Source organism: Alexandromys fortis, unplaced genomic scaffold (genome assembly GCF_014885135.2).
Source record: "Alexandromys fortis isolate MF-2015 unplaced genomic scaffold, M_Fortis_MF-2015_v1.1 scaffold_139, whole genome shotgun sequence".
Classification (NCBI taxonomy): Eukaryota; Metazoa; Chordata; class Mammalia; order Rodentia; family Cricetidae; genus Alexandromys; species Alexandromys fortis.
This window is the reverse complement of record NW_026068020.1, coordinates 1855778-1868915: the sequence shown is the minus strand read 5'-3', so window position 1 is coordinate 1868915 and position 13138 is coordinate 1855778. Positions and strand designations below refer to the sequence as shown.

Below are 13138 nucleotides of genomic sequence, written 5' to 3'. Positions count from 1 at the left end.
TGGTTTGCTTCCAGTGTGTGCAGACTCAGAGAAGCTCAGTGGGCTGAAAATCCCCACCCCACCCCTGGCATTGTTTCTGTAATGACCAGGGCCACTGCAAGGCTCAGGCACACAGCAGTGTAAAGACCCGGCGTCCCTTGCTTCAGTCTTTCCTCACAGTGCATGCAGCTTAGGCTACTGACAACCCTTCCTGTATCCCATCCCCATCCCCATCCAAACAGGAGGAGCAGCAAAGAGAAAGGGGCACAACAAGCTGCAGTTTGATTGACCTCTGAACCCAGGGATACCAAGAGACTTCCCGGGAAGGCTTGCACATGGTTAGTTCTGGGGCCAAAGCCAGGTAAAGATGTTGTGGCCTTGAGCTTTCTGTCACAGTGCACTGTCTGAAATTTATCTGAAGGAAGCTGTCCTGATTCTGGCTGGATTTCACACCAGGAGGTGTGGTCCGTTTTCTTCTACCTTTACTCTGTGACTAGACCTGCCTGTTCACCCCAGTGCCAGGAAGCAGAGGTCAACTCCATACATGAGCCAGTGAGAAAGCTTTTCATTGAGACTTTAAAGTGATCTGCTGATAATTTCATACACTGGCATGTTCACCAAAACGTTTATTTTTTTAAGAACACTGTTATCCCTTTTGCTAAGAAAAACCAGCCAGGAATCCCAGGGAACAGTGGACATTACTTATGACAATGGGTATTACTCCTTATGACAACAGTCATTTCACAGGTCCAGGCTCTTCCTTTAGATAGCTAGCAAACATAGATAGACAGACAAATATTTCCACACAGAAAAATGAGAATCACAGACTACAGATGCTAGCCAGAGTCTCCCTCCTGTGAGCCATTGTTCACGTGCTGTTGAAGAACAATGAGGATCAGGGTCTGATCGACCAAGGACAGATCCGAAGGTATCTCTGTATGAAGGCAGCACCAGGAAGTGAACTGAGTGTTTGTGGGTAATGAAGCCTTTGGGAGTGTGACCCCACATACTGGATGGTTTCCAACTGGCCTAGTTGGGGCCATGAAGCAGATACCATCTGAAAGTGATGGGCTCTCAGACCCTCAGCCTTTCTGGTGTCCCCACACCTCCCGTGTTTAAGTGTGTAGCTCTCGTATGATGTTGACTGGCTTCTTTAAAGGACTGCAGTTGGCCGTGCTGCTGAAGGCCTTCCACTTGAGGCCATAGATGATAAATCTGTGACTCAAAACAATTCCTTTGAAAGCAGAGGACCAGAAAGGTCTATGAATACCCCGTCCAGTAGGTGCTCAGCTGGGCCTTACCTTCAGAAATGTCCCTCTTGTGTCCACCACCCTGACACAGGAGCAGACACCACTCCCCTTTGCTGCTTTTGGGGAGCCACTATTGATGAGTGCACTTAGAATACACAGACAATACCCTGGAATAGCTTTCTCAGAACTGGCAAGTCCCTCAAGCCCCTTTCAAGGTGACTGGATCACTCATTGATGTCTAATATCTCAAAGTAGCAGGTTTGCTGCGTTAGCCTAAAGAGCATGTCCTGCTTACAACCCAAGTTCTAAGAACGTTTTATTCATTCGTCCATCTTTAGATTTCTCTGACCAATGCAATGACCACACACAGCCCATACAGACTTCAGCACATCAGAGAACGACTGACTGGCTATGGGTACTTACGGCTTCACTCCAGTGTCCACCTTTCTTTCATGACCAGCACCACACAACACACCCCCATTCCTGTAAAGATGGCAAAAAAGGCATACATACCTTGTGTGACAATAGTCGGCGGTTGCAAGACAATGTGCCTTTGGGCCACACCAACAAGGTACGGCAGTAATTGCTCCTGGAGGTCCCCAAAGCTACGGAATTCCGGGACAGTAAACACCAAGCTGTGATCAGTAGCTACGTGTTGAAGCTCTGCCCTGGAGGCGGCCTGGGCTCCAAGGCCGAATGAGAACACACTAGCCTGCTTCAGAGCTACCACCCCATCCCGAATGTCATCACTAGAAGGCCCAGCACTTATGAGGACCAGCACCTGGGGGACCCCTTCCTCTGCACGGCTGCCACCTGTCCGAGTGAAGAGATTCTCCACCACAAAGTCAAGGGCCAGGCCTGTGTTGGCCAACTCCCCCCCAGCGAAGCTGAGCCTTTTCACGGCATCTAGAACCGTAGCCTTGGAGGGGTAGGTATCCAAGGAGAACACGGTTTGGGGCTCATCGCTATACTGGACTACCCCCACTCGAATCTGCTGATTTCCAACTGAGAGTCTCTCAAGCACATTTACAAGGAAGTCTCGAATGACAGCAAAATTGGCACTTCCGGTGTTGTCTGAGCCATCAATAAGGAAAACAATGTCGGCTGAGTCTTGTGCTTTAAAGGAAAGAAATGCAGGAAAGAAAAAAAAAACAAAAGTGAAAGCATTAGAACACGTGACCACATGCATCACCTGACTTGTTTCCTTGGAAACCAATAAGAAACACGAAACACAGACAAACAAAACACGGTGTCAATGAAGGCTTGTGGAGTCTCTTTTAGTTCTCCATTCTGATTGGATAAGAGGCAACTGCTTAGGGATTGTGGTGGAAACGGGGCCACTCATAACCAGTTTTCATCTGTGATACCTTCACGGTTAAAATCCAAGTAGGAGGTCAATATTCCGGACCTTTATTTCTAAATTTGGAGGGAGGTATCATTGCATCAGATGATAAGGTACCATACTGCAGGAGATTAGGATGTCACAAACCCAAAGGCTACTTCTGATCTGGGCTCTCATTTCTCATCGATTTTGATGCAAATGCAGTTTAGGAAACAAAAGCTCAGGTTTGTGGCCCAGTGATTGATAGCTCCCGAAGTTTATTTGATTCCTTGGATAAATATTGTTCATTTTGTTTCTTGAAAATCAAAACAGATGATTCCACACATGTCTAGGACCCAAAACTCAGACACAGTTTAAAAAAAAATCCCTTGACGTGTGATGGTTCCTATGCTCATCTCTCGAGTGTGTTGCCGTGTGGAATCGAACATGGCATTGGGGTCAGAAATGTTTGTTTTGCGTTGCCTCTATATTCAGTCAAATAATGAAGAACGGTGTTAAGTAGAGTGACATGAAACCAGCCATGACATAATTATCCAACCTCATTTTATGACATCCTAGTGGATCACCTATCAGGACTAAGATTGGCTAAACCAAAATGGGTGTGGTCATCACTGAAGGACATAAAAATGGCTGTCAAAGACCTTTTTTGACCCTGTGATGGGAACTTGAGACTTCCATTCTATTACAGAAAAATCGGACTACACAGAGACTCAGGTAAAGGGGAGCGAGGAGTAAGTCTATATGCCAGGGCAAGGAAGTGCAAAGGTTTACCTCGAGCAGCAAATGTTTTAATACTTAAGGGTGTACAGGGGCCAAGAAGGGCCTCTTCGTGAGTATGAATAGTCATGTTTTTGGGCTCTGGGGCATAATTATGACACTGTAACACAAGAACAGACCTTTTATTTGGGTTTTTGAGTGCCAGTGAGTGTTTCATATTTAAATTTAGATTTTCCTTGTGCCAGAAAATCTGTTTATGTTCTCTCTGAGGAAAGACCCACAAAGCTCACTTCACAAAACCGACTAGTTTTCTCTCAGACAGTGTTCTCATGGGAGCTGAAGCAGGGAGTGTCAGGCTTCAGTGTGCTCTTTCTTCCCCAGGTACTTAAAATCCTTGACTATACATCAGGCTGTAATCCCGAGAGAGGTTTAAGCCATTGAGATGTGGCAATTTGGAATGTTGCTACCACTGTCCTCCCTACAAAATACAAGACGACAATCGCTTTGCTACAGCGACTGAGATCTTATGTGTCAGAATAGCTGTCATTCAACATCAGCAGACCGGACCCTTGGTTTGAACTCCAAAGTATTCCACCAGTCTGCAGCCAAAATACAAGATTCTCAGAGGATCTTGAGAGGATCAGGGAATGTGGGTTACACAGACCATAAAAATGGCTCTCACCATTGCATGGTGGACACCATAAAACGCCTCTATGTTTCTAGGCCTAAGTCAGTGACCTCAAGGGACACAGAAGGACCTGTCTCTTAGTCACCCTATCTAGACACTTTAAAAGAGAGTTAATTGTGATCGAGATGGACAATAGAAAGATCTTCAGCCATAGCAGGGCATGATGCTGTCTTCCTCACTTCCACTTCCAATATCTGATACCCTTTGGCAACAATTTCTAATGGTGCAGATCCCAGAAAAGAACTCTCTGGGTGGGAAAGGAGGCTGAACACCATCAACAGTAGGTCATAAAATGGTGGATAATTTGTCATCACTGAATCAAAAACCATGATCCTCTTACACACATGATAATGGAACACACAGAGCATGCATTGTTAGCCGCGAGAGCCGAAGCCTCACAGAGACCCAGGACCCCTGGGTCCTTGTGTGCAGCGAGGCACACCAACGGCCAACACCAAGTCCAAGAGAAACCAGACTGTAAGCGGTCTGGTTCCCTACTTTGTGTCTCATGTGTCACACTCTCTGTGGCACCTTCTATGGAAAGCATTCAAGGTGACAAGGAAGAGCCCTAAGTCCTAGTTGCCTGAGCTCTCAGGAAACAGCACACTCCTGTTTCCTGTGAGAAGCACACATTTGAAAGAAAATGTATGCTGAACTCAGAGTCACCTTCAGCTTTTATTTCGGGTACATCCATCTTCAGAGGGTGACAAGGGGACTTCTAACAAGAAGAGCAGGGTCCATTCAGAATGGTGACCCTTAACGCTTTCTGTGTGTAGGCTCTTGCTTTAGAATATAGAACAGTCTACAGGGAAATGGTCCCTGCTGCAACCTTACTCAGACCACCGACATGCCTTTTCCTAAACTTTATTCAGGGCTCGCACCTGGGATCCTGGCTACTGGTTTTTATCTTATTTTAGTCTTGTTATGGAGCACACAGTGAGACATGGTATGAAGGAATTGCAGGGTGCAGTTAATCAGAAGAGAGGAATGACTCACACTCCACCCTGGTGCTGGTGCTGCCGGTGACTTAGACATAGAAGACGGAGATGTTCTCTTGGCAGAAAAACAAAGGTTTTAGCTAAACAGAAATATGCAGCTGGTAGATTCTCTGCTCTTGCAGTGGTCATTCCTGGTTTTACCCATATAAATGGCTGCATCACCTCTTCCTGTTCATTAGTTTGCCAAGACATTAACTTTGAAAATGTGCCACTCTCTACCAAACACGTTTTTAAGTGAGTCTGTCACTACACCCATAGTCTGAAAGGGTTGGGTCAGAGAATCTTGGTGGCCACAGACTGTTACCCCAGGTTTCCCCTTGTCCTTCCCTCTGAAACAGGAATGTGATCTAGGGTGACATCTAGAACATACTTCCATGTCCTATAACCTGGCGAATAACACAATGCTGGATGAGAGAACCCACATCACTGGAAGCAGGAAACCCCAGTAGTACAGATACGTGGTTCCTGTTTCAGAGGGAAGGACAAGAGGGAGACCGTCTCTTCCCTGTCATTTGATAGACCTTGGTGACCCCAATTTTACCAAGGCTGAGATCATGGGGGACCATGGAGAAGCCATGGGATGAACAGCCTTCTGAAACTTCTTAGGATGTCTCGGCCCTAAAGCACTTGTGTACCCAAGCCTTTCCCGTCCACGGCAATGTGTTTCCTTCTGCTGATACACACCACCTTCCTCTTGGCCTCCTGCTTTTAAGTCCCTGTGGTGAAAACCTGTCTGGCATTATTTCCTTATAGCAGCTCAAATTGTTCTGAGCCACCCCTAGGTTTCCCCACACGCCCCTCAGAGTACTTGATTCACGCCTCAAATTCTCTCCTGCCCCTTCATCCCACTCCTTAGTATCTTCATTAGTGGGAGACTGACTTCAGCAGCTGCCATACCTCCAGCCTCCTGCCTCGCCCATCCTCTTGGGGGAGGAGAAGAGGTGCTCATCAGCCTTGCTTCCTCTCTCACTTCCTCTGGGTTGTACCTGTCTTCTGACTCCTGACTGCATGATCCCTCTTTCCCTAGTCAAGAACCAGCCACCAGCCACATGCCCAGCCTCTCTCTGTGGCCTCAGTCACGTGGAGAGCAACCTGCAGCCAAACTGCAGGACTCCCTCTTTTGAAACGCCCAATCTGAGAGCTCTTTCGATTCTGAAAGTTCCTGAGGAGTTTGAAGGAAGCTAGCGGGACATCCTGGTGGCAAGGTCCCTCGACTGGCAAGCTCTGGTTGTTAGTGAACCTTGCTGGAAGTCGGCAGCCATTTCCTAAGGACTGTGGGAACCTCCGCGCCCATTGCTCCAAACAGCTCCGACCCCAGGCTTCTGTCCCTGGTGCTGCCCCCTCTGCCACCAGCATTCTAGAAATGACCCATGCCCACTCACGTGAGCTGCTCAGCTCCTCTCCTACCCACCTCAGAATCCTAGGTGCAGACCCTCTTTCTTACAGAGGAGACATGATCCTCTCCCATCATGCCTCCCTACTCCCCACCCTCTCTCTGCTCCTCTCCACATGCTGCATGGACTTATGTTCTAGCACAGGGTGCCCTGTATCTGCCCATATCTAATGGAGAAGCTAATCCTGGCCCCTAGGCAAGATTGGGGCTGAGCAGGACAATCTACGATCTTGTCATATTCCTTCCCTCTCCATCTTTTGGAACTTATCAATGAAAGGGGAAAACCAATAGGCTTGATTGATTTAAGGACTCTCCGGTTACTGAGTTTGCTCATCTGTGTAATATTAACACCCAGGCTGATAACCAGCTGCTGTCACACACTCTGAGGGTGACCGTGAGCAGGCTGTTAGAATCCGAAGAGTCTCATGGTTACAGTCCCAGGGGCACAAAAGACACCAGAGTGCAGACCCTGGGCAGGGATGCCACGGCTCTGCCCTGGCTCCTTCCCCAGCTTGTCATCTACCCTCGAGGACTCAGTTCCTCCCAAACAAACTTGGACTACATCCCAGTTAGGACTCCCTGTCCTATGATTCTGTCATGTCTTAATAAATTCCACTCAGTGGCCAAGAATGGTCCACCGATGGCCAGACACAAACGTGGACCAGAACTCTCAGCTCCTAGATGGATGCCCGCTCGTCCGAGAGAGGCTTTCTATTTAAGGGATGTAAAGGAGCTTTGGGATAGTTGTCAGAATACGAGTTTTAAGGTTCACATGTCGGCTGTTTCAGAAACTTCTTGGGTATTGGTGGAGGCTGTGTCTGCAGGAGACGGAAGAAGACTCACTAGTCAAGCCTTTGTTTTTAAGCTTGAGAACATCTCTTCCAGAAGCCCGCAGCATCTCTTAGGCACTATGTTGCTTTAGGCCAGTATTTGCTAAGCTCGTAGGCACAGAGCAGCAGGGCAGGGAGCTGCCTGGCAGTGAAGACTTTACCTGTGATGTCTTTAAGGCTTTCCATGTCCCCAGCCCTTTCTGAGTTCACGGAGGAGCGTATACAGGACACTAAGTTCCCTACTATATCATGAAGAGAGGTAACGTTCTCTAGGTTGAAAACATGCATACTGAGCGGTTCGCTTGCTATTTCTCTTAAGGCTCCTTCGTCTGCATCCTCAACTCCAACTGCAAACACGTTAACATCCGCAGACTTAAGTTCCGCTGAGGGCAGGGCAAAGCTGTCCTCTGTTTGTCCGTCAGTTAACACTATGATAACCTGAGGGACTCCATCAGCGGCCCGGCTTCCAGAAGCCTCGGTGAGGTGGCTGTGAATTATGTACTCTAATCCTTTTGCAGTCTGATTGCTTCCCCCAATGTAAGACATGTTCAGAATATGAGAAAGGACTTCTTGTTTAGTGTGGTACGTATTAAACAGGAACTCGGTATGTGGGTTTCCGATGAGTCGGACCAGAGCAAAATGGAAATCATTGTCTCCCACAGCTAAAGACTCTACCACATCAGACAGAAACTCTTGAACAAGCAGGAAACGGTCCTTTCCAGCACTCCAAGAGGAATCCACTAGAAACACTATGTCGGCAGCCGCACCGTTTCTGACAACTTCAAAAAAAGACATTGGTTCAGATTTTTCTCCTGATACAAACCATGATCTCCCATTGGAGCGCCTCTTCCTAAATGAGCTAAGCAGATCCTCCGCTACTAATGAGTGACTCATATCTTGGTTACCATGGAGGCAGGGAGGAGGACTTACCTGCAGAGCAGAGCCAAGAACCAGGACACGGCTGCTGCTACACCCAGCAATACTCCAAGTCCCATACTGAGTAGCCCCAAATCAGAGACCAGTGGATTATTCCAGAATAGGGGAAAGATCTGAGGGCACCTTTGAGCTGAGGCATGACTGTGACAATCTGACACCCCACCCCCATGTCCACATGACCAGACCAAAGGGATCTCATGTCTTGGCAAACAACCATCATTAGCAGCTCACTCTTCAGTGTGGGGTAGAAAGCGGCCCTGACAGGGATACAGAAAGACCACCAGTGCTTTATGAGAACTCACCCCCCCAGGGTTTCTAAAACCTTGTGAGAAATGTAATATGACAAGTAGGTTCTATACGTGGAGAAAATTGGGGCTACTTAGAGGGAGAAGCTCTCTAAGAAGCTACTATTTATTTCCAGAGCAGAGCAACCTGCCTATGCTCCAAGCAGTAGCACGCTTGGTTTAGGATGAGCCGTTTCCCGGCATTTATAGAAACCCTGGGACGAAGCCATCTGTGGCCCTGGGAGGAGCCTTCAGAAGCTGCAGCCAGATTGCCTCTGACACTCTACTTACCTCAGTTTTCCCTGAGAGGCCCTAAGCCTTGCTGTTCTCCCACTGAGGTAGGCTACCTTATACTCCATCTAAAGAACCCAGCCTTGTAGACAGCACTGTGGAAGGCCCAGTACCCCTGTGAAATGACAGGGAGACCCCGACAAGGGCTCCTAGTTCCAACACAGGAAATTTACCTTGCTGCCCTAAAATTCTGAAAGCAAATTCTTTGTAGGGTGTTAAGGTCTGCTGTCTAAAGTTGTCTAGGGAAACATCTTTTTTTTTTTTTTTAAGATACAGTGGCTCCATGATTAACTGTCATTCTGTGTCCGGTGTTAGAGACAAGGGAGGTTGGGTTTTGTTTGGTTCTGTTTCTTGTTTTAAGAAAATGACTTTTATCCGGTAATTGTCTTCCTCCTGCAAACTGGTGCCAGGGATGTGGGAAAGTCCCCCAGATGGTGAACCGTGGGGTGGAGAAGCTGCTAAGACCCAATGTGAAGATAATTCAGCCCTCAAGCAATTCAGGATTTGAAACTCAAGTTTTAGCAAAGAAAAAAAAGTCACCTTGCCTGGACACAGTGTCTGAAAGGCCTGCAAAGTTTGTATACTACCTGTGACATGCGCTGCACTCTCTCTCGACATCCCCAGGCTCCATGTCAAGCTCTGGGTGGCTAAGATCTAGACTCAAGCAACTGGTGCTAGGGTTTTTTTGTTTTGTTTTGTTTTGTTTTGTTTTGTTTTGTTTTGTTTTTAAAGCAAACTTTACCTGCTTGCTGTTGGGCATGCGTCATTGCAATGCCTGAGAGGAGGAGGCTAAAGATGGCCACTAGGGGTAAATGCCGGTGTTTCCTCATTTTGAATGTCTAAGCACCAAGTGTGAACCTAAAAGAAAGGACAAGGAGAAAAGAATGATCAGTGTTTAGCTCTCATAGTGCAAATTTTTCCAAAACCTATTGTTTTCTGTGTCATATTAGGCTTCTGAATAGGCTTGGGGGTGTGATTCAGTCTTTGGACCAGCTGCAAATGGATAGATGATAAAAACCAGGCAGGCAGGCAGACAGACAGGCAGACAGAAACAGACATGTCATTGTGATATCCAGTTGGCAAAACCCCTATAGACAGCAATATTCCTCAAGGTTTATTACCTACTAACATTACAGTTCTCTTGTGATGCACTCTGATGTCCCCTCAGGGACGGATTCACCCAGTACAGTTCTCAGAATGGGTCCCCATTATTAAGTGACATATAACTGCATACCACACTCACACACACACACACACACACACACACACACACACACACACACACACACACACGCACGCGCACATCATCTCTGGCTAGCCATTCCCAAACACCATGTGGAAGGTATATATCTCTAGTTTCTGAATGGACCTCCAGAGTACCTGCCCCACAATCTGGAACATTCTGTTTTCACTCCAATTGCTAAGTAACAAGCTAAGTGGGCACCCTCTTCTGGAAAGTAGTATCAAATAACCCTGCAAGCAAGACTCTCTTACTCTAATGACTGCACACGTCAGCCACAGTTAGGAACTACATAACTAAACCTTTTTCCAAATTGAGGCAGGCAGCAACTTGAAGAGAGCGTGCTCCTTGGGAAATGGACTGAGGAAAGAGGCTCGGGAGTGAAGGGCTCGTGCTGTGCACAGAGGGTGACGGGTGTCAGGGATGCTCGCCTTCCTGACAGGAATAGGCTCTGCCCAACCAAAAGCGCCGAGGCCTGTCTCGAACTCTGCCTTGTCCTCCCTTGCTAGCCAGCACTTTCCCTGCATGTGCCAACCTCCACTACCATCATCATGGAACAAGCCCAAAGAGATTCGGCTTGCATGCCGATGAAGCCAGAGCTGAGGGCAGAGTGCGCGTTCCCTGGTTTCCCATCATGCAGCAGCTAGCAGCTGCAAACCTGACTTCCAGGAAAGCAAGTTCAGGTTCAGAATGTTCAACAGCCCACATCCTCAAGCCTGCCAACCCCCTCAGACTTCACACCAGCCCCCTCATCCTCCTGGATCCTCCTGGATCCAATAACAAATCACCCAGTACAGTTCTCAGAATGGGTCCCTTCCTAAAGACTCCTGCACAGAGCTGGCTGAATGTCTCTGTCTAGGCTGAGGTCTCCTTACTTCTCCTCAGTTCTCCCTGACGTAAGGCACTGATTCCTGTCATGTCTTTGGTATTTGGGAGCATTTGTCTTTGGTAGTGGGACTGGGCATCTCCCAGTGAGAAACTGGGAAGGCTGGAAGGTGAGCAAGGATATTTCAAAGAGGCCCAGGAGAGGGACCAGAACCAAGCATATCATCAATATGATTTCAGATTCTCACTCCATTTTCTTCTGTACTGAGTCTGAGAGCATGCTGTCTGATACTGGGAGTCATCTAGTCTGTTGTTCAAGAGGAAAGTCTGTCCTGCTTTAAAAAACTGAAAATCATTTAATCTAGGGATAGTGGGCTTACTTCATACTTTATGCTTCATTATTAGGGGTTTTAGATGTCATAAGAGGCTTTTCCCATGAATTAAAGCTCTAGGCTGCAGCCATCTGCATCAGTGTGAACAATAATTCAGGACCTCCCATCCCATCTCCTCTCTCTCTCTCTCTCTCTCTCTCTCTCTCTCTCTCTCTCCTCTCTGTTTCACAAGGACATGACAGATTTTCAAATGTGTATTTTTTAATCTTATTATATTAAAAGCCCAAATACTTGTAAATCTCGTCTACATCCCTGTTTTGGGAATGGGTCGAGTCTGTGGGGGACAAGGAGAAAAGAGAACAAAGTGGGCATGTCATGTGGTTTGCACAACAGTCTTCGCCACTGTGTGGTTAGGACAAGGCTCTGCGAGACCTCAACGGTGTGAGGGCAGGAGAATACCTGAAACCAGATAACCTGAATGATCGGTTGTTTCCAGAAATACACACAAAGATTGTATTCGAAAGCCTCTGAGCTGACGTGGCCACTGTGGAATTTGAGTTAACTGCCAGACCCTCCTGAAAATAGGGCTCAGGAGTGGGTGGCTGCAGCGGGAAATCCCATCAAACGTTTAAAGAATTAACCCAAGTTCTGCCCAAACCCTCCTCAAAACAGGCAACACTACCAGACTCATTCCATACGGCCATCCTTCTAGTGAAACATGAATATGAAAAGAAATGACCAAAAAAGAAAACTGCAGACAATATTCCTGACAAAAGCTGGTACAAGCATGCTCGGGCAAATTCTAGGTAACACTCAAATGCAGCAGCTTAAAATGAGGACACATTACCAGATGGGTTATGTTCCTGGAATGCAAGGACGGTGTGAAACATAGATAGATAGATAGATAGATAGATAGATAGATAGATAGATAGATAGATAGATAGATAGATAGACAGACAGATAGACAGATGATGAAAGAAATCCAAAGACCATCTCAGATATTCAGGAATTCATTTGACACCCTTTAACACATTGTCATGACAGAGATAAGTAAACCTTTCAACAAACTGGGACTTGAAGGCACTGCACAATAAAAATAATACCCAGAAACTCTCAGCAAGCATCATATTCAACAGAAAAAAAATTTAAAACCACAGTCGCTTGGGGCAGGGCTCAGTGCTAGAGCACTTGCCTAGCTCTAGGTGATCCTGGACGCCATCCCCTAACAATAAAAGGCATGTTTGAAAACAGAGCGTTTCTGAGCAGTCACATGACCTTCTTTCTCACTTATCTTTAAGAGAAAACAAACAAAAAAAAAGTCCTAGTCAGAGCAATTAGGCAAGAAAGGGAAGCTAAATCCACTCAAATGGGAAAGGAAAAGTAAAGCCATTTCTATAAGCAGACGGCTTGTACACTGTGCTGTGAGAGCTGGGCGTCCTCAAGCAAAGGACTGAATTGGACCCTGGCCTCACACCACATACAAAAATTAACTCAAAATGAAAGAGCTAGCTGTAGAGCTGGGGAGATGATTCAGTTCATAGAAGCTCATGTCACCAAGCCTGACAACCTAAATTTGATCCCTGGAACCCACAAGGCAGAAGGAAAGAACCAACCCTTTTGAATTTTCTTCTGACTTATACACACGTAGACAGGTAGATATAGATAGATAGATAGATAGATAGATAGATAGATAGATAGATAGATAGATAGATAGATAGATGGATGGATGGATGGATGGATGGATGGATGGATGGATGGATGGATGGATGGATGGGCGGGCAGACAGACGGATGGACAGATGAACAGATAATGTGTTCAGGACCAGCAAGATGGCTCAGCAGGTGAAGATAATTGCCACCAACCCTGATGGCATGCGTTAGATGCCTGAAACTCAGATAGTCAAAAAAGAGAACCAGTTCTTGCAAGTTGCCCTCTGACCTCCTTGCACACAAGCAAATAAATGGAACAAAATGTTAAAAAATATGTAAGAGAAAAAAAGAACATGAAGTTGCTGGGTGGGGAGTTGGGGAAGA

General features: G+C 46.7%; 1 protein-coding gene across 1 annotated transcript in view; it reads right to left on the bottom strand.

Annotated features, from left to right (window-relative positions):
• Positions 1 to 13138, bottom strand: part of Col6a3 (collagen type VI alpha 3 chain) — a 78405-nt gene that overhangs the window by 52825 nt on the left and 12442 nt on the right. The window contains exons 2-4 of the mRNA XM_050163028.1: positions 9451 to 9566; positions 7359 to 7976; positions 1743 to 2345 (exon numbers count right to left, since the gene is read on the bottom strand). Of these exons, the coding sequence (XP_050018985.1) occupies positions 1743 to 2345; positions 7359 to 7976; positions 9451 to 9538 (1309 nt within the window). The 5' untranslated portion in view covers positions 9539 to 9566. The remainder of the gene's footprint in view (positions 1 to 1742; positions 2346 to 7358; positions 7977 to 9450; positions 9567 to 13138) is intronic.